Below are 24,403 nucleotides of genomic sequence, written 5' to 3' on the forward strand. Positions count from 1 at the left end.
TTCCTGCTTCCAACACATCAACTTTGAGAACTGACAGTTCACTTTCTGCTTAATATATCCCACCCCTTGACAGGTGCCACTATAACAATATAATCCATGTCAATTAGTCCAAATGTCAGTGGTTTGAATGGCTGAGATATATATATATATATATATATATATATATATATATATATATATATATATATATATATATATATATATATATATATATATATACACACATATATCCATCCCAATATGTGGACAATTTATATTCCCCTTGACCTGTGAAAAAAAAAGTGGGTATATGGACACACTCATTACAATATGCAAAAAAAAAAAAACAAAAAAAAACACCCACAAAAGGATTACAATTTTGGTGTTTAGTGAAAGGTTCTAAATAAATAAAAGAGTAATTCCAAAGCAAGTTTCTAGCTTGCTTTGTGAACATTTGTCCTGTAGAGGACACCCATCAGCTGCTTTTCAAAGCAGCTCAAACCTTTAGACTGATAAGGGAATTTATAAAGCAGGCACTTCCCCTCATAAAGCTGTTCATTCTTGAGTGGTTAATTTATTTGATAAGGAAAATACTACCCTTAAATGATAGGGGCTTGGGCTTTACTACAAGGAATTTCAAGTGCTCGTCTAACACAGTGAAGATTTTATTCACATTAAACAAATATAAATAAGCTATCTGCTAGAGAAACACTGATCTACATTGATATTGTAATAGTTGGTTATTTTTAGCAAAAAAACAGAAATTTTAACTGAAATTTTGACATGATAAAAAGACAAGATTTTAAACAAAAGTTCAAATGAAATGTATCTGAAGACGCATTCGTGTCCTTCTGTTAAACCAACAATGTGGAGGTTGTACAATTCTGTGAATAGAAGTCTTACTAATAATAATATTTGACACCATAGTAATATATGAAACCATGAAGAACACAGGTAACATTATAATTAATGAGGGCACAGCGCAAAAGGTATGAATGATTTTGCATTACCAAGTGTTAAAGCCCTCTTTTTTAAAATTTTCTTATGTTTAATTTATGAAGGTGCTGAATCAGGGATTACACTGTGGGCAAAAGCCTATTTTCTACAATGGAGCTATGGAGATCTATTTTGAAACATGTTTTTTTGCCTAAAAAAAAAACAACACAAAACAAAGAAAGTGGTAAGAAACTTGCCTTGACTTTTGCTTGCATCAGACTGCTTACAATCTCAATAAGCTTTGCTTGTGTGGCCTGACTTCAAGGACTGCAAATCCTTACACATATAAACAGCAGGCTAATGAGGGAGGAATGATTGTTTACTGAAACTTCAATTCCCTAAACAACTGCTCAACTGAGTCCGAACTCTGGCAACCTAACACAGGGATTATGCTGCTCTCCCACCGGTAAATATTTAGTCTAATAAAAAAAGTCATGGTTATGTTTTCCATGGACAAAGACATCATATACACAATCAGGAATCAAATGAGCCTTTAGCTATCAATTTGTTCTGCTGTCCGCTTGGTTATTGAAAATGCTTTCAAGCACAAAATGGAGAAATCTAAATACAAACTGTCTCACACTGCCTTCAAGAAACACCCTCACCCCGTCTCTATGAGAATGTGTGCATGTACACCCTTAAAGAAAAGTCACGACTCTCACAATTGTAGTTTAAACACTTCCTTTCATGTTACGTTTCCCACATTTTTCACAAGCAGACTTTTCATTTGTCCTGTAGGACGTGTTTATATTTTCCACGTGATTTTTCTCAGGATTTGTTGATTTCAACATGATTCATTTGTTGTCGCGTATCTTCACGTTTTCTTCACACCATGCAAATGTTTTCATGTGATTTCTACTGTACACATTATTCAGTTCTTCTCACATGATTCATTTTTCACATTCACATGATTTCTACACACAATTCATTTATCGCCACGTGATTTATACACGCAGTATATTTATTTCATGTGATTTCTACACATGATTTTTAAATATATATATATATATATATATATATATATATATATATATATATATATATATATATATTATTAAAACATATGGTCATGTGTCATTTTTTCATGTCTTAGATGGTATTGTGTATTGGAATTCTCATTCTCCATTTAACGACATGCATTCCTAACAGTTATGCAGAAACTTTGGCTAGCACTTTTACCCTTACTATATATATATATATATATATATATATATATATATATATATATATATATATATATATATATATATATATATATATATATATATATATTACTAGCACTCCTGAATACTACTAGTATCGTCTCAGTCCCTGTGTTCACCTGTGGCTCTCTCTGTCCTTCCTATAACTGAAATACAACTTTTTATGATCAGTTAGTGGAATTTACACTCATAACACTTCTATTACTGTTGGCTCCTTTAGCAGTTCTATGCTTGGATTGTATTTTGCCTTAAAAGCTTCAGTCAAATGAATAAATGTACCATCTACATAAATAGAGCTTGAGCCTAGAGGAGAGTAAGCAAGCTGTCACAGCATGAGAGTCTAGAAAAAAATAAACTTGAGCTTTGATTTCATTTGGTAATTGTAACCGTCCAGCTAAGAACTGAGGATACACGAGTGTCAGCAGTGGGCGAGAGGGGTTTATTGTCAGGCTTGTGGTAATCATTTAAAACTAAAGTGAGCAGCTGGAAAAGTGATCTCAGCCTGGAGGCCACTCTTCTTGGTAGGCGGAAGGAGAATTAACCATGATGCCCTGATCTGAATAGTTTTGTGTTTATAAGACTGAATGGGGAAGTTCCACATTGGTACTGAAAAATCAATAACTGCAACCTGTGCCTGAGGGCCCTTCTTAATTAAGCTACACACCTTCTTCGCGAACCATTCTCGTAATTTCCTAACCAAAGAAAAGCAGAGATATTTTCCAAATTGTCTCAAAATGTTATAATTGTGAACCTTCAGTACACTCTTCTCCCACACACACACACGCCTGCTAAATGAGTCATTCTTACTTCCATCTAAATTCTGTCTAATTTTTTTTGTTGTTGATTTAAGTGGGAGGTTATCAGCATGACAAGCTCATGCTTTTCATTTCCATATGCTGGAGCACAGGATTACTCATGAGGTCCTTTTGCTAGCACACCCAGCTATTATTACTTTTATAACCTTTATTACTTAGTAATATTATATTATCTAATACACTTAGGAACATTTTCATTCTTTTTACACACGCAAATGAATGCCACTGTTTTACCCCAGGTATGAAAAAAGTGAACAAAAAATGAGTGGGCAGGACAGAATCTCCAAAAATAGAATTGTTCAGAATCTATTGAGAAAAAATGTACATGGGCTAATAATGAGTTTTACTTGATTCAACAAATTCAAACGGACAATTTCTTTTCAAATGAAGGGCAGTTATTATTTTCAGGCAGCTGTTATTCATGTATAATTATTACAACAAAGCTACTCCTAACACGCAATTTAGTCATGTATAAAGGTAGATGTAGCAAATATTCTTTGAGAAATAGAAAGGGGATCATAAAGCTTGTAATTTAAAAGGTAATCATTCGAAAAGTGGTTGGATAAATTATTTTTATTTTGCCACTCATTTTATACACTATTGCAAATTCTGTTTAATTTACCAACTGGCATGTCTATAGTTTGTTTGTTTCACCTCGTTTATTGTAGTAGTTTTTTATTTGTTGTTTATATAAGTGAAAAGATCAAATAATTATACAAAATAATTGAGTAAAAACATGATTCAGTAATGGTTAAATGACACTCGTGTATGACTTAGGAAAGTTCACCCGTCTCCTCAGATCCTGGTCAATTTCTACCAGTGTATCAAACTGCATCGCAGTGTGGTATGGCAGCTGCTCTGTCATTGACCAAAATGTCTTGTAATGAGTCACTCCGTGCTCTGGGCGCATTATCTGCACCCACCTCCCTACCATTAAGGACATTCAGCACAAGCGATGCCTTCAGAGCACGGAATGTCTTAAAGGACACGAGCCATGGACTGTTTACCTATCCTGGCAGACTCCTGTACCGTCTACCTGAGGGTACTCCCTCAGGTAGACGGTACAGAAGTCTGCCAGGATCAACAGGCTCAGGGCCTGCAATAACCACTACAGTAACTCATTTCAACAGTGGTGAGTGGAAAAGCATCTCAGAGCACACAAAACAACAACAGAAGTCCACACTGGGCTCTACTCCAAGAAGTAGAATGGGCACAGGTTCACCAAAACTCAACAAAAACACTGCCTCGGCTTTTTCAATCTGTAATTTTGGTTTAAAGAACTATGATACCTTAGACCAGGGCTGTCCAATCTTATCCGGAAAGGGCCAGTGTGGGTGCAGGTTTTCATTCCAACCAAGCAGAAGCCAAAGCTGAGTCTATTGAAAGCCAAGATCAACTGATTAAATGGGTGGAATCAGGTGTGGCTCCTACTTGGTTGGAATGAAAACCTGCACCCATACCAGCCCTTTCTGGATAAGTTCGGACACCCCTGGCCTTAGACTATTTGTTAAATTCTAAAGTGAATGTCATTGCCCTGTGCTTACTTACATCCATCCATCCATCCTTGTGATTTATTTTTCATTTTTTTTAATAAAATCTGCCATTTCAAAACAAATCCATTTTTTATCAATGAATTTTTATCACCTCCACCTCTCTTAGTTACTTGGTGATGTGTAAATAAATGGAGTGCTGTGACTGACACTCAGTTATCGATGTAGGCCAGAGAAACTAAACAACTCAGCTCTATTATGGACTCACAGAAAGACTATAGATTTACTATTGAGAGGGTTACAAAACACACATACGAAATGAGTACAACACATTTTTGAGTTTTTAAGTGCCTTTAAGTCTTTATTTGTGACCTTTATTATCTATGGGGTGTCCACAAAGTCTCCATATATAGGGTCTTATGTTTGCCAGCACCATGTCGGTTGTGCCTTCGTCAGTGGATGAAAAGTGGACATCCACTTATCAGTTGGTCTACTACACTTCCAGTCCTTTTGAATTTGGTAATAAGTTTGCCAACAGTGTCGTGTGTGATGTCCTGTTCAAGTATATCACACCTTGTGACAGTTTCCTGAGTCAGCCATGAGAATAATTTCAATACTTTCTTTTTTTTTTGTCAAAGGCTTTCTGAAAAAAAAAAAATAATAATAATAAATTATACACACACACACACACACACACACACACACACACACACACACACACACACAGAGTGGGGGGAAATAAGTATTGAACGTGCCAACATTTTTTTCAGTAAATATATTTCCAATGAGGCAAGTCATATGAAATTTTCACATCAGTATTAACTCAAAAAATCAGGAAATACAAAGAATTCACAACATTAACGTCGATACATAAAGTTATGTGTAATGAAGTGGAATGACACAGGAAAAAAGTACTGAACATACTAAGAAAAAGCAGTTCTCCAAGGCAAGGAACCAGCTAAAAGCCGTAAGTAATTATATCCCCTATCTGAGCAAATTAATATCAGCTGGGTTTGTGAGTTGATGATCTAAATAAAGGCTTTTCGTTACCAAGCTGTCACACAAAAAAACAAATCATGATGGGTAAAAGCAAAGCGCTCTCCCAAGACCTTTGCAACCTTATTGTTGCTGAAAAAAATGTTGACGTCCAATACGCATTTTTATATATATATATATATATATATATATATATATATATATATATATATATATATATATATATACACACACACACACACACACACACACACACACATACATACATACATACATACACACACACACACATATATATATATATACACACACACGAAGTATGAAAAATTTTGGAAGACATTTTGCTAAAACGTGTTAATTTCCCCTACATATGGAAACTTTTGGGAGACCCTGTGTTACAAAGTTCCCTTTGGCATTGTCTTCACCCAAAGACTACATTATTAGTCACAACAGTAAAATGCAAAAGATAAAAAAAAAAATCTAAATACAATCTTTTAATACATTCTGAACCAGGGAAACAATGGGTAGGTCGGGCGAAGCTAAACCTGCTAAACAAGTAGATTTAAAAGTACAGGGTGTCTGAAAAGTCAGGAATCAATGAGCGTAAAACTACAATTACTTAATATTATATGTACTATTTACAACATTTGCTCTACATGTCCACCCTTATACTCTACACATTTTCCCAGCTGCTGTATCTTGTTTTTGTGGATTTTGCTCAACATATTCCCATCGGTTCCTGACTTTTTGGACACTCTGTAGAAACAAGTGTAATACAAATTTATATATCAAACCCTCTGAAATCATTTTTTGAGAAACATCCTGCCACAAGTTATGGTGGCACCAATGCTGACCCCGGAAAAGTTTAATTTCAGAAGAAATATTGGATATAACAAATTATCAAATTCTTACATCAAATTTCTCCATACATCAATTTTTCATTAGAAAGTAAATGAGTTCATCAGAATATCAGTGGTTAAATCTGCCATGGTTACTTCAATCTTTACGAAACCGCTTGATGACCAACAGTTTTTGATGCTTCTGTGTTTTGCACAATAGCGCTTGTGTTCTCCAGTTTGTGAGCTGCCCCATGAACACGTACGATAGAAACAGAGACTCCCATTCTACCACCCAAATTGTGTTTGGGAATCGTCACAGCATGCACTGGTCTCCTGTTTATTGATAACCATCAACACTTTCCCATTTCGTGCTGGGGGAAAAAACAGCTCGTCCTCCTCCTCAGGCTCTTTGCTTACTTCAACCTAACATCAGGCGCAGCTGTGTCACTAAACTGACACACACACACGCCGGAACTCTTACTCTGTCCCCACCCAGCATGGACAAATATACAACATAAACCAGTGCAAAAAGGGTCTTTATCCCAGTCAAGTTTAGCTTACTTTTTTCGCAACACGCTCGTACAGTGTGGTAACGGAATAATTCCCAGAAACACCATCATACACATAGCACAATATCAAGTTCAGTCAGGCTGGACCAGAGCCACACTGTAAGAGCCACATGGCTGCCCGCCATTTTTAATAAACTTTTTCACATTGGCTGTGGTGATGTGAGTGGCTGTTATGGAGGGAGGTTTGATTCATATTTCATTAGTCATCAGTCATTAATGATCATTATTTAGGCTGTTGAAATGGGGGACTGTGCATGTATAGATGGTATGACCTTAAGCACACTATTCCTTTGACACATTTACACTATTCATGCTACCATGACTTTGTGGGCATCTTGTGCTAAAGTGAAGGTTCGATGGCACGGACGAGTGTTATGCATTTCGAGAAAAGCAGCGAAAGCAAAGCAGTGCTTGCGAGAGTAAAACAATAAGCAGAGAGTTGAAACTACTACACCAAAAACGTCACTTTAAGACTTTGGCATCAAAGACTCTTCCGGCATCAACTTCTACCATTTCAAGCCCAACTTGGGGTGTATGTTTTGACCACACTTGTATTTGAATGGCAATGTAACAATTCCAGAGGTGTCTCACGTGATTCCAGAATGAGAACAGAGACAGAAACAGATCTCCTCTTTCAAATGGGCTGTAGTGTTTTCTCACACATTAACAGCAATGATTTAGAAAAGCAGGTAAAAAGTTAAGCCTTAAAATACTAGTATGGACTAGTAGCAGTTCTATAATAATCAATAATCAAATAAAACCAAATGCAATTAAATAAAACAATGTAAAAAAATGAGAATATTGTGTAAACCATCCATTGTAATTTCACATTTCACAAAAAAAAATGCTTCTAGCTTCTTCCATCATTTCCAAAGGAATTTCTCATTCTTCTTCCACAGCTGAGAGCTTTCAAGTTGGCTTTCACTTTTGGACTTTGCACACACATTAACACTCCTGCAAAACTTCTCCACCTGAGATAGATCTGTTAGCTTATTGATGCTCTCCTCGTTCCCCTCATCCAAAATGTCCCAGAAGTCTTTACCCCTGTTCTTCATCCTCTCAGCGGGTGAGGGAATGGGTGCTGTTGCTGACTTTGGCCGATCCGCACTTCTCTTTTGCTTGAAAAGGTCATCTAGAATGGAGGTGTCACCTATGAGATCACTAATAAGGGTTGTGTTTGAGTTTTTGTCTGCTCGGTCATCTCTAGAGCAAGGTGACAATTCAGTAAAGGAAGCAGTTGTGGCAGAATTGCATGTATTAGTGTTTTTTTCAGAGTGAGGATGAATGTCTGTAGAAGTTTTAAAAGACTTCTCTCTTGGAATTGGTCCTGAGTCTGGCAAAGGCAAACAGTTATTTTTAAGCTCAGTCTGACCAACACAATGATGATGGACATCTTTAGCACTTTGTGCCTTAGTTCTTCTCTTCTTCAGTGAGGTTCCTGTTTCTCCTTCATCATGAGGTCTCTGAACTGAGTTTAAGGAGGTTCTTTTTGAGGTAGGCCTTTGTCTAGACATACTGCATGTAGCAGTGATAGGTGAAATACTTGGCTTTAGCTTAATCACAGGTTTAGGAAAGGTCTTTTGGATAATGTCAGTAAGCTCAGGGCTGCTGTGGCTATAGAACTCACATAGCCTGCTCAGTCGCTGTGCTGAACTGTTCTTCACAAGCTCTTCTGCAAACTCTTGCACAGACTTCGCTCTAAAGAACTTTGCCATTTCTTCTAGCTGCTGCCTGTGTGTGTAAAAACAATTAATAGTAAAGAGCATACCAGAGATACTGTGCAACTAGGTATAATGTTTATATTTCATAGGGATTTTTTGTAGCATTATTCATTTTATACAATTTGTATGAGTAAATATTTTAGGTGGTGTTTTTAGCAAAAGTCACATTCAGCATTAAAAAACTCAGCTGAGGTGACATTTGAAACACTACATTGCATTGTTAGACATGTTATCAACCCCTCTTGAGAAATCCATTACTCTTCACTTATATTTCAAATCATAAAAGCATTTAGAAACATGTACACTATTAATAAAACAAAACTAAAAAAAAAAAACAAGCTGTCTCTGGTTTCTTAGGAGAATCTGCTACCAATGGAAGAGTAAAAAAGGCTATGAATTAAAATCATTAGAAGACTCAATTATGGGGAAAATCTGTATAAATAAACACATTTTCCCTTATTACATAGACAAACACTATATGGGTTTGGAGATGGGTGGGTGCATCCTTGGGCTTGTGGTAAAATCTAAGGCTTTCAAAGAGGAGTTTTGCTCATAGCTCAATGTGTTTTGGCCCTTCATGGGAAAGGGGTGGGTGAGAGTGCTCTGGGGTGGTGTTACCCCTCCCACAGGGGCTATGTGAGGGCGCAGAACACCATAGCTGTGGCCAGAACTGGCACACAACCCCATGCTATAAGGACTTTCCTCTCTCTGCTTCTTGTGGGTTTTTTTTTCAGCCTACCCAACACTATTAACTGCTATAGAGATGCCTGCTTTTAAAAACCTTCTGAACTGCAAAACTGGAGTCTTTTGAGTTATAGAAACCGTTTAAGTGTCCTATTATGTAACCTATTTATAAAGTAGTAAGCCTATAATTAGACAACAACTAGTAAACAGCCGACATTTATTTGTTGGAAGAACATCACTGGACAAAACATCAATGCAAGCCCCTTACTGTATACTTTTATAAAACATTTTGTCAAACAAAATTTAAAAAACAAATGGGGGGAAAAATGAATACAAAAGGTATTAAAAAAAGGAGCTCAGCCTTACTTGCGGACAGCAGCGGGCGTCGCCCCAACATTAACGGTTGCAGTTTTGGTACGGAGGGAAGTTTCTATGGTGTGGGTGACCTGATGTTTCAGACAAGTCTTGTCATGACCTTCTGGCGTATCCTGCTCTCCACCGTTTATGGGCTCAGATAACTGGGGGATTCCAGACTAGGTTTACAACACAAAAAATTCACAATGCATAACAACTATCTGTGCTATTGTGTTAGTCTGGGCATATAAACCATATGAAGAAATTGCATAGCCATACTGATGACCCCAGAATAATTCTGTGCTCGAAATACTGTTATACAACAGTTAGTTCGGGACCACTAATATGACTGGTCACATGGGATTCCCAGAGTGCTTATATTTCCTATAATTGGAACATTTCAATGTGTGTATCACTCCACTCGTATGTGTTTTTTCCATGTAAAATTCCACTTCCTAGATAGAAATCATTACTACAATAGTGGAAGCAACATCATAAGCTGACATGGAAAGCTCTATCAGATGAAAGCTCATCAGATCAAGATGAAAAGGAAGAAGGGGCATAATTTTCTTAATTGAAACATGGCTATGTTCTAGTAAATGGTCTGCACTTATATAGCGCTTTTATCCAAAGCGCTTTACACTGGTTCTCATTCACCCATTCACACACACACTCAGGCACGCACCAATGGTAGCAGAGCTGCCATGCAAGGCGCTAACTTGCCATCGGGAGCAACTTGGGGTTCAGTGTCTTACCCAAGGACACTTCAGCATGTGGAGTCACGTGGGCCAGGAATCGAACCGGCAACCCTACGATTAGTGGACAACCCGCCCCACCAACTGAGCGACAGCCGCCCCGGCTACATTTAAGCAATATCACAGTATAACTACTCTCTTGCTTATGCGATATTGCTCAAATATAGCCATGTTTCAATCAAGAAAATGAAATGATCTGAACCATGAGCTGCTGATAAATGCATACTCTCAAAATTAAACAATGTGTAATGTGAATAAAATAATACATAAATACTTAATGTTATGCAGGGCTTCTGCATGTTTCAACAAGATAAATATGAGACTTTTAAGACATTTTTAAGACCATTATGAATGCAATTTAACACCTATTTCATGACCTAGATCCAAACGCTGTCTGGAGGTCACTTACCGGAGTTGCAGGAGTTAACGCTGTTAGTGCAGAGTTGGTCACGCTGGTGCCGGACTTTGGTGATGCTCCCGATGTGGATACAGAACAATACTGGGTGGTGCAGGCGTTTGCTCGTGGCTTTTAATTTGTGGCTTTATGCTTTTTTGACTTGCTATGCAACTCTAATACCTTTATACCCAAAGTTATACCCAGCAGGCTTCAAATTCATTATTTTCAACAGACTTCAACCAAGCATTAAATGCACTGTTCTCGAGCCAGATCTTGTTGAACTTACACTTACCCATATTAGATGAAAGTAACGTTAACAGAAACTATTTTAAATGATTACTTCTAGAAGTAGCTATGTTTTTTTTGACGGGAGGAGGTGCCACATTAGCGAACACACTACATCGCAACACGCTGGGCATGCTCTGATAAATTCTGTCCGGGTTGCACAGTTTGCATGAGTGGTTATTGGTTCCATTTTGTGATGGCATGATCAATACAAATTTTCCCCAAAAACACATTTAAAAGCGAGACTAAAGTTTTGAATGTTGCAAAACTAACATTAACTTCATAATCCAAACAATTTTAAGACCTGTCAAAATCGTATTTAAGACATTTTAAGGCCTAAAATTCGGATGATTGCATTTGAGACATTTTTAAGACTTTTTAAGGACCCACGGAAACCCTGTTATGATAATGTTTCACTGTCATAACTGTACATACCTCAGATATGTAATGGAAATGGTTTGCTGGGAGCTGCGAGTGCTTGTTCAGTTCAAACACATCCCGTAATGCAGCACGGCTGAGGCGGTTCTCTGCCCTGCTCGAGCCGACCACTTTCTGATTGGAGTGGGTGTAGCTCACTTCCTGAAGCCCACCTACAAGTACAAAACAAAGAAAGAAAGTAAAAGGCCTCTTATTTTGCAAAATCACAGCACAATCTAAAAATCCCAATATATTGTGCAGCCATTTTGAAATTACCTCAAATTCAGTCATTACAATTCACTGAATGCTTTATTTTAAAAAAATTACCTAATAATGTATCTATGGTGCCGTTGCTGGTACCCTCTATGATTTGTGGTTTTTTGGAATGCACGCTTGGACATTTTAAACCTGTGAACTGAACTGATTTTTGAGCTGAATTCTGTGCACTAAAGGGGTGTCGAAGACTTTTCTTAAACTTCACCCTTCTCTCTGGAAATTCATCTTCAGATGAGTCTAAACTCTCAACCTCCTCAGTATATCTCTTTCTTTGTACTGCCCAATCTGGCCTCCGTTTCTTGTTAGTATTGTCTCGACCTCTCTGTTGTGCTTTAGTATAGCGGTGGTGAAGAACCTCTAAGTCTTCTGACTCCTCCATGCAGACATGATCACAGGTCTTTTGTGCTTCATTCTTCTCTTCCTCTGAGTCACTGGACAGGAACCATTCGGTTTTCCCCTTAGCTACCTTGGCATCCTCTAGGTTCAAGCCCTTGGAGTCTGTATCACACTGACTGTCTTCAGTGCTCTCTGAGCTCCTTTGCAACCCACTAGTCATATGTTTCATCAGCAGAGCAGATAGATTCATATTTGCAGCAGACCCAGTGCTAGGTCCAAAAACCTCTCCTGCATTTGGGTATGTGGCTTTCGATCTGGAGCCACAGGGATCCTCATCCTCACTAGTGCTGCTAAAGTCCAGAACTTCAGCATTAGAGAACCTGGTACTGGTACCACATGCCACTGCTGGTCTATTTTCCTGTTGTGCGGAGGTATCTGCTGATACACACACTGGAACCTGCGGTGGCACACAGGTAACACAGATTATAACAAACAACAACAATTGTTAACAAAAGTTTTTTAATAACACTGCAAATATATGCAATTGCATCATCAATCAATCAATCATGCAAAATACACATAAAAATGACTTTGCAGAGGCTGCAATTCATTAGCTAGCTTACCAGGCAATTAAAAGATCCAATGTCCTGGCCAACTTCATGTTTTCGCTGCCCACTGCTAAAGTTAAGCGAATTAATACAGACTAAGGAAACGACTGATTATATGAATTCCTGTGGAGAGGGCAATTGTGTAGCAGGTCCTTATCCTCCTCTGATAAAGTTTAATGTAGACAAAAAAATAATTGGTGAAAGGGCTTATTTCTCACAAGTACAAATATTTTTTAACCCTGACTATAATGTTTTGTGCGTTGGATATGTTTAACTGTGTCCGGGTACTCCGGTCTCCTCCCCCAGTCCAAACACATGCATGGTAGGCTGATTGGCATGTCTAAAGTGTCCGTAGTATGTGAATGGGTGTGTGAATGTGTATGTGATTGTGCCCTGCGATGGATTGGCACCCCGTCCAGGGTGTACCCCACCTTGTGCCCCATGCTCTCTGGGATAGGCTCCAGGTTCCCAGCAACCCTGAAATATAAGCGGTATAGAAGATGGATGGATGGATGTTTAACTGCGAGTTGACATGCTGTGCTAGCAGGAGAGTTTACAATGTACTTTATTTTGCTTGAATCTGATTCAGAAAAGATTGTCTACATGCTAATTAATCCACTTAGTATCAAGTTGTGTCACGCCACTGAGAAATGGATTATGTTTACACATACATATCAAATCTATTGTTTTGCAAAAGTCAATAGGAAGTAAGATTTATTTTCTTTCTCTGGTTGTTAAACCTATTTGTATGCTGGGCAACTATGAATAATTAATTAATTGATACAATTAAATAATTAATAATCAGGACACAAAACCTTTTTTTCTCAGGAGCCTGAGCTACTGATTTGTCGACCCCAGCTCTGTAACCACCCTGTTTAAAAATAAAGTTGCTTCTTTATGACTTGCCCACCAACACTTTGTTTATGATCAGTTAATGTCTGGGTTTAAACTGAGAATTTTCTTTTTTTTTAAACCCCTAATGAGACCTACATGTGAGAAGCTCCTGAAGAATGGACAGTTAGATAAGTTCTGCTGGGTAAATAAACTCGCTAAAGATAACACATGCTTCCGTGTGGTCTTCACCAGTGGGCTGGGGAGGGGGTTAATTACAGCCATGTGTTGGCCTTCGGTACCCATCTTTACCGTGGGAATGAAGGGACGGAGAGATGTCTTGGAAAGAGGAGAGGAGAGATGGATGGGGAATAGGAGCATTCCCGTGACGGGTCTAGGGAAGGCCGGCTACTCACCAGCTTTTGCACCCTCTCATCCGTTGCCTGTGTGCTGGCTGTCATGATCCCCACCTCAACACGGCCCTCCCTCTGCGACACACATGCATTTTCCATCAACTCAGTGAGAAAGAATTCATAGTCATGGCTCACTGAGGACATCAACCATCTGACTTCTTCAGTATGCAGCTGAAAGTTCAAGCTACAATCTAGTAGACCTGCCATACATAAGCAGTTTATGCACACCCCAATGCTTGATTTAAAAATTAAAATAATCAATCAATAATTCAAAATAAAATAATCAATAATTAATTAAAGCTCTAGTAACAGCTCTAAAGCATCTGCCAAATCACAAAATGTCAGCACATTCTATAAGTTCTGCAAGCATTTTGACCTTGAAATTAGTTAAAATTGAAAGTTCGCTTTTAAATTTGCACCAGAGACTGATCCACATGTTTTCTAAAAAATGTCAGTTTTAGCCCTAATCATGGTATTATTTTCACAATAAATAAAATAATTTTCTATGTTATTTATAATTACAGTATATACATGCCAAATGAAACATTGTTTTGTGAAAGTCAATAAGGAGTAGGGTTTTTTTGGTTTTCGTTTACTTGGAATATGCTCACCCTGGGTGCCCGGGCTACTGGTATCCACCAGAGTTCTTTATACCAACAGTACCTGTCCAATTTAATCAGCTTGCATGACTGCGCTCTTTATTTTCTGTTTTTATTATAACAAACTTCAAGTGAAGACAATGTCAGTGATGTAAACCATATATATGTCTTCAAAAAACTTTTCCAAAGCATCCATGATTACTGGAAGTGTTTAAACAGTGGTATAACTGGAATAGTACTTGATGCAGATGAGGAAAAAGCCCTTTCAGATAGGCTTTTGATACAAACTGGCCTGATTCTCAGTTGTTTTTAATCATCATGCTTGTCCCAGGCACTTTTAAAAACACAGTTACACCCATGGCTGAGTGATAGATATTCAAGATTAGACCACAAGTTCAGTCGCGTTGATTGACCACTCCTAGTCATTTCAAAATAACCAGTATGGCTGAACGGACAAGTGAACATAGACATAGCTGAACTGATGAAGAGATTGAGTGCACTAACCTCCAGGATGCGGCGTGTCAGACAAGTTCCATCAGTCTGGAGGCGGAAGAGGTTCCTGATCCCAAATAGCTCTCCTGCTTGGCCATCTGCTCCTTGCACTGCCTCAAAGTAGCGTCTTGCATTTTCATTTCCAATCACTGAGGATTGCAACTGCTATATTACCCAGTGAAACAGAGAAAGCCAATCAGGTCCAACTCATTTTACAATGGAATAATCTTTTTTTAAAATTGGTATTCATTCGTTACAGTTTTTTTAATATGTTGCATCATATCAAATATTAGTACATGTACAAGAAGGTTTCAGACAAAGGACTTCTGAGAATGTAACAGTGAGTGAAAATGACTTTGGTGTGTTACTAGAAACTGGTTAGTACCTCAGCACATTTCATGAGTGATATACCTGTTTGTAAATCTGGCGCAGATAGATGATCTCCTCTACAGTGCCCAGAGAGATGAGCCTAAAAACTTTTACATCCTTACACTGCCCAATGCGATATGCCCTGCATATTGAACAATAAAACTGTGAAGTATCTAAACAGAACAATGCATGCAAAATTGTTTACTCCCAGATTAGCTGTATCAGAACCCAGCTGTAATATGTAGTCTGCCAACAATGGCCATGCAGGATTGCCAAGTGATTCAATTTCTTTTGCAGGAGAAGACTAAAAATGCCAGTCGGATGGTTTGCTATGTGGCAATGAGGAAGTGATGACTTGGGAGTTGTATTATAAAAGACTCAGCCATAGAGACACATAGCATAGCTGCATCTCAGTGCCAATGCTTCTAACACAGAGAGCCTACTTGGATGGCATTAGGATACAGAGGAATATACAGCATTCCTTACAGATTTGTACAATTTTGAGGAAAAAAAAAAAACAACAACAACAAAAAAAAACACCTCCCTCATGTAGCTGTGCTGCCTCACCTGTCTATAGCCTGAAGGTCATTTGCTGGATTCCATGTTGGATCAAATAGGACAACAACATTAGCCCCAACAAAATTGAGTCCAAGACCACCAGCCCTTGAGGAAAACAATAATTCAATTACAGTCAATAAATCACATAAATGACATTTTCACATCGTCACATATTTTGTACTTAAACATATGACACTAGACTCTTTTTTTTTTCCCCAAACATAAAACGTTTTCTTAAGTGGTGTCATTTTTCTGTGAACCACTAGTCTGTAGCCACTTGTAGATGGAGCTTCGGCCTTGGCGACCAGGTTTAGGGCTGAAATAACCAAGCGTTTAGAAGAACTCATGAGGTCATTCATTTTCCAAAACAGCCCCAAAGTATTAATGATCCACCAGAATTCCCATTGGATATGCAGATTTCTGAGTATCCACCCCCGATTTTTCACCGAACATGCTGATGAGGTGCATTGCCAAGAAGTTTGATTTTGGTCTCATCTGACCATAAAACATGACGCCAATTTTATTTCCAGTGACTCCTGCTGGAGTTCTGATGATACGTACAACAGGTACAGCTTATGCCTTTCTTGTTATAGAGGTTTAGTCTAATTTAGATTTTGAAATTGACAACCAAACATGAATCAACCAAACCATGCAATTTTGAAACTGTGATCAATTTTTAGCTTCCCGACCGTTTTCACCTGGGTCAAATGCAGAATCAGAACTGATACTGAGCGCAATTAGAAAAAATAAATTTTATTCCAAATTTTCTTTCAATTGAAATATTCTTTAGATGGGGGTTAATAGTTTGGCACATGTGATTTTGTGAGAAAGTGCTATAAATTAAAGTAAATTTTATTATCTTGATTTTTTTTGCTAAGCGAAAAAGTAGTATCTTTAATTTGGAAAAATCTGGATAGTCTCTGACAGTGACCAGGATAAAGTGTTTACTGAAGATAAATGAATGAAATAAACAAATAAATCATATCATTATGTTTGCCCAATTTCTTGAAGAGTACATTCTGGCAGTATGCTTTCACTTGATAAAAACAATAGATAGTATATTACCAGTAGAAAATTAAATATAATGTGAAATTACAAATCTTATTGTGCAATAGCAGCACTCACATGGTAGACACAAGGCACATGTTAATATCATTGGTGCTGTTGAATTCCTTGACAATGTGGATGCGTTCTTTAGACTTGGTGCTTCCATCCAGCCTGCGGTACTCCAGACCTTCAGCCATGCAATAGCTCTCCAAAACATCCAGGAGCTAGGAAACATTCAGATAATGCTCCATATTAGCAAAGAAAAACCTAAAGTCCATTTAATTGCCACAGGCTTGATATGTCTCTCAATCATATAGTAAACGCCTAAGACGTTGCATCATTTTTAACAAAGACTTCGGAAAAACTGCAGAAAGAATCAACCCTCCAAAATAAACACTTCACCTTTGTGGAAAGTGAAAAAAGGAGAACTTTGTCTTTCCTTTCGATAAAGTGAGTAAGCAGCCTTTGCAGCACCTGGAACACAAAAGATGACTCTAAATGAGTTCTTAAACAAGAATGATAATCAAATAGCTCTCAGTTAAGTGGTAAGAAAAAGTCGGATCAAGCAGTTCACATTAAACACTGGCTCTACTGTCATTCTTCATTTGGTATCTGACATAGGAGAATGTGCAGAGTATTTACAGTACTGAGAGCACCAGAAATGGAGCATCTGCCAATGACAGCACCCGTACGGCTCTGCACATGGGAGGAGAAGACTCTCTGGACAGATTTTAAGAACGACTAAATACTCCCTTGTTATTTCCCAAAGAAGTGTGTCCATAGCTAGTGAGGCAAAGCCACGTTGGGCCAAAGGCTGGAATATTCACGCCCTCAACACCAGAACAAAATCTGGAGTGCATGAGAACTCAGATTTACAGTTCTGTGGTTTAGTGGATTGGGTGGTGAAGGTCATAAAACATGCACACCCCTGGCATATTAAATAAGTAAAATATAAAGAGCTAACCTTCATTTTTCCACTGTAGATGGGGTCTGACATGGCCTCAAATGCAGCCTGCTTGCATCTTTCTGTGAAGTCTGGAAACTTCTTGAAGACTTGCTCACAGACAGCAGTCACATATTTCTCCTGATAAAAAGAGAACGAGCAATATAAGAGAATAATCCTTGCCTTGCATGAAAAAAATGATTAATTTCACTAACAACCTAGTTTTTCACTCTGAAAATGCAAAGGGATACATGATGATACCATTTCAATCTTTCAGTCAAGATAACAGATTAAACACAATGCAGTTAAAGGTTTAAGTGATTTTAATGCTTTTATGGCTAATAAGCTCTCATGTCACTCCATCACTCAGCAGACTCGTACTCAAAGCTATGCGCTGAAGGCCGGTTATTTTCTGTGGGCTCTGGGTTACTGATCAGGAGGTTGGGGATTCAAGCCCCAGCACCACCAAGCTACCACTGTTGGGCCCTTTAGCAAGGCCCTTAACCCTCTCTGCTCCGGGGGTGCTGTATCATGGCTGACCCTGTGCTCTAACCCCAGCTTCCTAACAAGTTGGGATATGTGAAGAAAGAATTTCACTGTGCTGTGATGTACAGTATATGTGACAATTAAAGCCTTCTTCTTCTAGTTCTATTCAAATGTTAATGTATAATGTTATTTTACTTTTGTTTTCGATCTATCATTTATGCTTTGATCTTGATGTCTATTTTTGCACCACAAAAATGTCATTTGTGAGGTTTAAATAATTAGAAAAACAAGTAGGGATGGCGCCACCACCAACAAGCCTAGTACTTCGTGTAACTTATTTGTGTGCATCAAATACCCTTAAAATATACTTCAAACAGGAAGAACGCTATTGAGGATAAACTACTACAGACATCAGACTGTGCTGTAACCTCAACCCGGTTTGGATCAATTCCAAAATGCAATTGGTTCATGTGCTGGTTAAAATCAGAATCCCATTTCAATTCTACAAACCAATCGTTCTCATTTGGACGCACGGTTGGACGCGTAGACAACAATCCTTCCACTGCCTAGTGCTGGAGGCATAAAAAACAGGTGTTGATTTTTCTGTGTAAATCTAAAATGTGCTGTATGTGCATCGATATCTTCCTACAGACACTTAGGGTGGGTTGCACCAATAAGGATTAAATTAAGCACAGTTTAGAGCTAATCTAGGATTTGTTAATCTGGGCTTTATTTTAAATCAAGTTGTGTTGCACCACTTAATTTTAAACACAGATTAACAAATCGGGGATTAGAATTCTAACGTGATTAAAACCTTCATTTACGATTCATTTTCTCCATCATGATGGATTCGCCATTGACAACATTGCGGCAGTGCATGTGGATTTCATAAACGTGGAAATATATGAATTCTCCAGTGTAACTAAACAGCAACAAATGCAAGGGATCGTTAACTTTAAACTTTGGATTAAAAAAAATTCAACTGAAGTTATTAACCGCTCATTCTCATAACCGATACAGGTTGAGAAAATGAAAAAATTTAAATAAAATAAAATTAAAAATCTGAGTTTAAAGTGATGGAGCCACAAGATTATAGTTAATCCAGGTTTATTGTGAAATTAAATCCAGAATTAACGTGATGGTTTGAATGTAAGCCTGCTTATTCTTAAACAAGGTTTAAAGTTTGGAGCAACAGAATTATTAGACAAACCTTGATTTAATCTAGATTTAAGCTTAATCCTTATTGGTGCAACCCATCCTTAAAGTAGAAAATGGAATTTCAGCACTTCTCCAGCATTCACAAACACGTGCCTGTTTTTTACTGGTTCCTTCTTTAGACTGCAGCAGGGCTACATGATTGGCGACCTTCCTCAGTATAGCCAGATAACTGAAGTACATGTGTCTGACAGGGACACCGTCTGAATTGAGCTTGTAGCAGCACTTCCTCCTGGAGTGTCCGCTGCTGCATGGACATTTCTCTGAGCTCTGCAACAGCAACCTCACATCATCTGTGTCCAGCACAGCACGGTATAACGCCTGCTGGAAATCTGTCATGGAACAGTACACCACCTACACAGACACAAATGAAGTGTAGTCATTGGGAGTAGGTGAGAGATAGGACATAATGTTTGAGCCGGTCGAACACCAAATTTGGTCATGACTCCTAAACTTGGTCATGCTTTTGGTCATGCTTTAGAAACATGCATTTGCTTGTTTCCTAAAGAAACAGACATCTGAAAATAATTGAACAGTTGAGGAAAAATCTCAGACTCACCCTGTCATCTTTCTTTGGTAACTGGTCGCTAATGAGTGCTTTGGTTCTCCTGAGGAACCAGCGGCATAGAATTTTAGCCAGAGCTTGGATGGCCTCACGGCCCTCGGCCAGTGCTCTCTTTGTTGCATTGTGTTTCTGTCCCTGTTCGATAGGTTCAGAGAACCTGTTCTTAAAACTACTCAGTGACCCGAGGCATCCCGGGTTGGCCCTGAAACCACAAAACAAGGCAATAAACATATGAACACCTTTTAAAACTCAAACTGGAGGTAAAAAATTATGACAAAGAGAGGTTCTGTCCATGACTCACCAATCCATGACACACCAGAGTTCCTCCAGGTTGTTCTGCAAGATTGTACCAGTCAGTCCCACACGCACTTTGCATTTCAGATCTTTCATTGCCTGAGTGATCTGAGCTTTGAAATTCTTAAGCTTGTGAACTTCATCCACAATGACAGCGGTCCACTCAAGACTATGGTGAGATAAGAAATCAAAATGTAGATAAAATATTGGTGAATATTGATGTGAAATCAAATAGTCTCTTTTGCAGAAAGCTCAAACAGCTAATATATTCTGTATGGAGCAAATACACGATTGTTCCAAAGAACCAGATCAGACCTGTTTTTAATCAAAGATGTCATCTTTGTGATAATTCTGGGAGCAGAGAAAGATAAATATGATCGCTGATGTTATTGTGTACCTGTTGAACTCATTTAGACAGAGTCTTAGAGTCTCAAATGTTGTCAGGACAATCTCACATCTTCCTCTGTTCACACGGGCCAATTCCTCCTCCTTCCTCACACCATGGACAATCACTGTTTTGAAATGGCCCCATGTGTCCAGCTCATCTTTCCAGTTGTAGAGCACAGACAGGGGAGCCACAATGAGGAAAACCTATTTATTAAGTTTAAATGAATCACCTGATTACAGTGAGACAATGGCACAAGTTGCTAAATGATAAGGAGGCCTGTCACAGCTATTAGAAAATGGTCTATTAACAATTATTTGAGGTGATCGTAACAGATCATTAGCCACAATCACAGATTTCCAAATACATACACTACTTGTCAAAAGTTTGGAGACACTCGACTGAAATGTTTCTCATGATCTTAAAAATCTTTTGGTCTGAAGGTGTATGATTACATGTTTGAAATCGGTGTTGTAGACAAAAATATAATTGTGCCAACATATTAATTTCTTTCCTTAGAACTAACATTTTATTTACAAAAATTATATTTTTAAATGGATGACTTGGAACGAAATATTCCGAAAAGCAGCCAATAAGTGTCCAGCGTAGGTGGGAACTCCTTTAATACAGTTTAAAAAGCATCTCAGGGGAATTCCTCAAGAACTCGGTTGAAATGCCAAGCATACATTTCTGGAAATTCTAGACAAAAAGGCTGTCTACATTGAAGATGCTAAAATACTAAATTATTTTGATTTATTTTGTATTTTTATCATCACAACATTATTCCCATAGTTCCATTTGTGTTACTCCAGAGTTTTGATTGTCTTACTTTTGATTTTTCTATTCCTTTTTACTTATTATTATTCTAAAATGTGCTGCAATTTTACAGCTTAACCAGCCAACAGAATTTTAATTCACTTACATGTTTCGTGTTGATAAATTAACTTTGGCTGTGCATTATTACAATAAGACATATCACTAGTTGCAATTACATGTAAGATAATTATGACAGGCCTAATGACAAGAAGCTTTATTACAGCACCTTCTTAACTTTGGATATTGTTGATGGTGCCTGTGACTGCAGAAACTCTGGCCTGTTATTTTCAACATCCTGCCATGTCCCAGTTTTCTGCAAAATGGCAGCCAAGCAGCTGATAACCTATCAAACAGAAATAGATTAAGTGTTACAATAATCAAGGCAACATTTATTTCTGCTTGCCTTGTATGCATGAAGTATGTACAGGCCTACCTGAATGGTCTTTCCTAGGCCCATGTCATCACCCAGGATGCAACCTCTGGATTTCAAATAGTTCTCATAGATAAATCGAACCCCCTCTCGCTGGTAGTCTCGTAGGTATCTGTTAATGGTGTATGGCACTTGAATGGTTCCTGACAGAACAAATGGTTCTGAGGGACCAGGGGGCTTCTGGTTCGAATGAAAGGCGGGTTTCTCATCTTCAAACGGGACCTTAAACATTGTGTCTTTTGGGTACAGGGATTAATCCATCACCTTCGACTTTCACGCGAGTACAAAAGATAACACAGTGGTGGATCCATCTTCAAAGACACTGACGGACATGTAGCCACCATCATGGTACCAGAGGATACACTGCACACTATTTTCAATACAAAAGAAACAAACAGCTCTTAATATGCGATTTGCTAGTTAGCTAGATAAAAATGCAAGTGCCACAACTTCTGGTCAGATGGCTAGCTATCTGCCTGAACTTTTGTTTCATTTCGATGATGCTTTTGTTGCACCACAAACAGACAAATACGCAGCTTAAGGCAAGATCATTCTGATCATCTATAACATGTCCTCTTTTAAACTGTAGTAATACAATTCTTAAACTTTGATGAAGGCTTTAATATCCACCCATGTCATGTCATGTTATGTTATGTTGTATTGTATTTCCCCACAAAAGCTTGTTGTATATACACTATACGGATAAAGTTTGTGGACACCTGATCACCACAACCATATGTGTTTGTTGAACATCCCACGCTGTTATAATAACCTCCACTCTTCTGGAAAGGCTTTCCATAAGATTCAGCAGATTTGCTCATACAGCCCCAAGAGCATTTGTGAAGAAAAGCACTGATGTTGGGTGAGAAGGCCAGGCACGTAGTGGTTGTTCCAACTCATCCCAAAGGTTTGAGGGCCACTGAAGTTCTTCTACACCAGCCTTGGCAAACCATTTTGTCACAGACCTCACGTTGTGCCCAGGGGCACTGTTACGCTGGAACAGGTTTGGGTTGGGCTCCTTAGTTCCAGTGTAGGGAAACTGTAACGTTACAACATACAAAGACCTCAGATACTATTGCGTCCTTCTAATTGTGTGGCAACAGTTTAGGGCAGACCCGCAAATGGGTGTGATGGTCGGGTGTCCACAAACTTTTTTGTTTGTCACACCGCGTATTTGTCAGATAATGAGTCATTATTATATGCGTGTCAATTTCCTTCATAAACCCCACTTACTACAGTCGAAACACGTGAATTAACATTTTTAAATAACATACATTTTTAAGCTGTTTTCCTCGAAATCCTTTTTTTTCCATATTCAGAACCAAAAGGTTGATATTTGTAGGACTTACATTACATATTATTCAAAAAATAATAATAATCATTATAAGAAAAGTGCACTGACGTAGCTCTCGCGCAATTCTGTTGATATCTAGTAATAAAAATATAACGTTTAAATGATCTCTAATATCTCATTTTGAGTCACTTAGCTGAGTAGCATCTAGCACTGGTACTTGCTAAAGTTAAATAGCTTGCAGCAGCATCCTGTAGAAACATTAGAGTCAATGCAGGTCGATGGAAGAATCACTGCTCCTCATATTCGCCCTCTTAAACACCAGTCCAGCACGTTTTTGGAGCACAGAATTCAGTTTTACTGGTTAGCATTTAGCTTGGTCCATCAAGGTAAAAGGTACCAAAGAGAGAAATCCGGCGTTTTGTTTGTGCATCTGCGCAACCGGAGCAGCACTTTCACCAAAATCTTTCTCGTTGCTTTTAAAGTACATAATTATCATAATTTATATTTTCAATGTAATGTTTTAAATTAAAGTAATACAATGTATTCAGCGCAGCATAGTTAAAGACACGCACTTTTCCTAAACAGTTTTTGTTTGTTTGTTTGTTTTTTGTTTTTTGTTTTTTTTACCAAACCTGGCGACACTGGGAATAATTCCTAGGATATTAAGTAGGACAATTGCAATTTTTTTAAATTGATCATTTCATTGCGTGAAATTGCACCCCCAACGCAAAACGTCGGAAAAATAGTCTCAATTGTTTGTGCTGGTTTGTGCCACTAAAAGTTTCGTTTGTGCTGCTTTCGTTTTAAAAAATATTAGACATTGAATTATGGTGCGGTGACGTCACCAGCCCGCACACGCTCCAAGTTCACTCCAAATAGGCTCGTTTGTTTGTGCTCCGTTTGTGCTACTTCGTATTTGGAGATATTAAAAGAATATTTATAGGTCA

At 38.2% G+C, this 24,403-nt stretch overlaps 1 protein-coding gene across 1 annotated transcript; it reads right to left on the minus strand.

Annotated features, from left to right (window-relative positions):
• Positions 1-5,710: 5,710 nt before the first annotated feature.
• On the minus strand, positions 5,711-22,997 carry ercc6l2 (excision repair cross-complementation group 6-like 2). Its single transcript, XM_053625042.1, has 18 exons — positions 22,935-22,997; positions 22,166-22,532; positions 21,959-22,075; positions 20,929-21,122; positions 20,539-20,700; positions 20,232-20,439; positions 19,769-20,026; positions 17,993-18,112; positions 17,431-17,502; positions 17,107-17,252; positions 15,991-16,086; positions 15,466-15,565; positions 15,067-15,219; positions 13,967-14,038; positions 11,827-12,568; positions 11,518-11,672; positions 9,658-9,824; positions 5,711-8,617 (listed from the first exon to the last, which is right to left on the minus strand). Exons 2-18 carry the CDS (start codon positions 22,391-22,393, stop codon positions 7,750-7,752), a joined length of 3,858 nt encoding a protein of 1,285 aa, XP_053481017.1. The 5' UTR covers positions 22,394-22,532; positions 22,935-22,997; the 3' UTR covers positions 5,711-7,749.
• Between the last annotated feature and the right edge of the window lie 1,406 nt (positions 22,998-24,403).

Source organism: Ictalurus furcatus, chromosome 5, assembly GCF_023375685.1.
Source record: "Ictalurus furcatus strain D&B chromosome 5, Billie_1.0, whole genome shotgun sequence".
Classification (NCBI taxonomy): Eukaryota; Metazoa; Chordata; class Actinopteri; order Siluriformes; family Ictaluridae; genus Ictalurus; species Ictalurus furcatus.

Coding starts and splice junctions, on each gene's coding strand:
- ercc6l2 (XM_053625042.1), bottom strand. CDS start 22,393: ATGTTTAAGGTCCCGTTTGAAGATGAGAAACCCGCCTTTCATTCGAAC. Junction 18,113..19,768: donor AAGGAACCAGTAAAAAACAG/GCACGTGTTTGT, acceptor TCTTTTTATCAG/GAGAAATATGTGACTGCTGT. Junction 8,618..9,657: donor ACGCCCGCTGCTGTCCGCAA/GTAAGGCTGAGC, acceptor TTACACACACAG/GCAGCAGCTAGAAGAAATGG.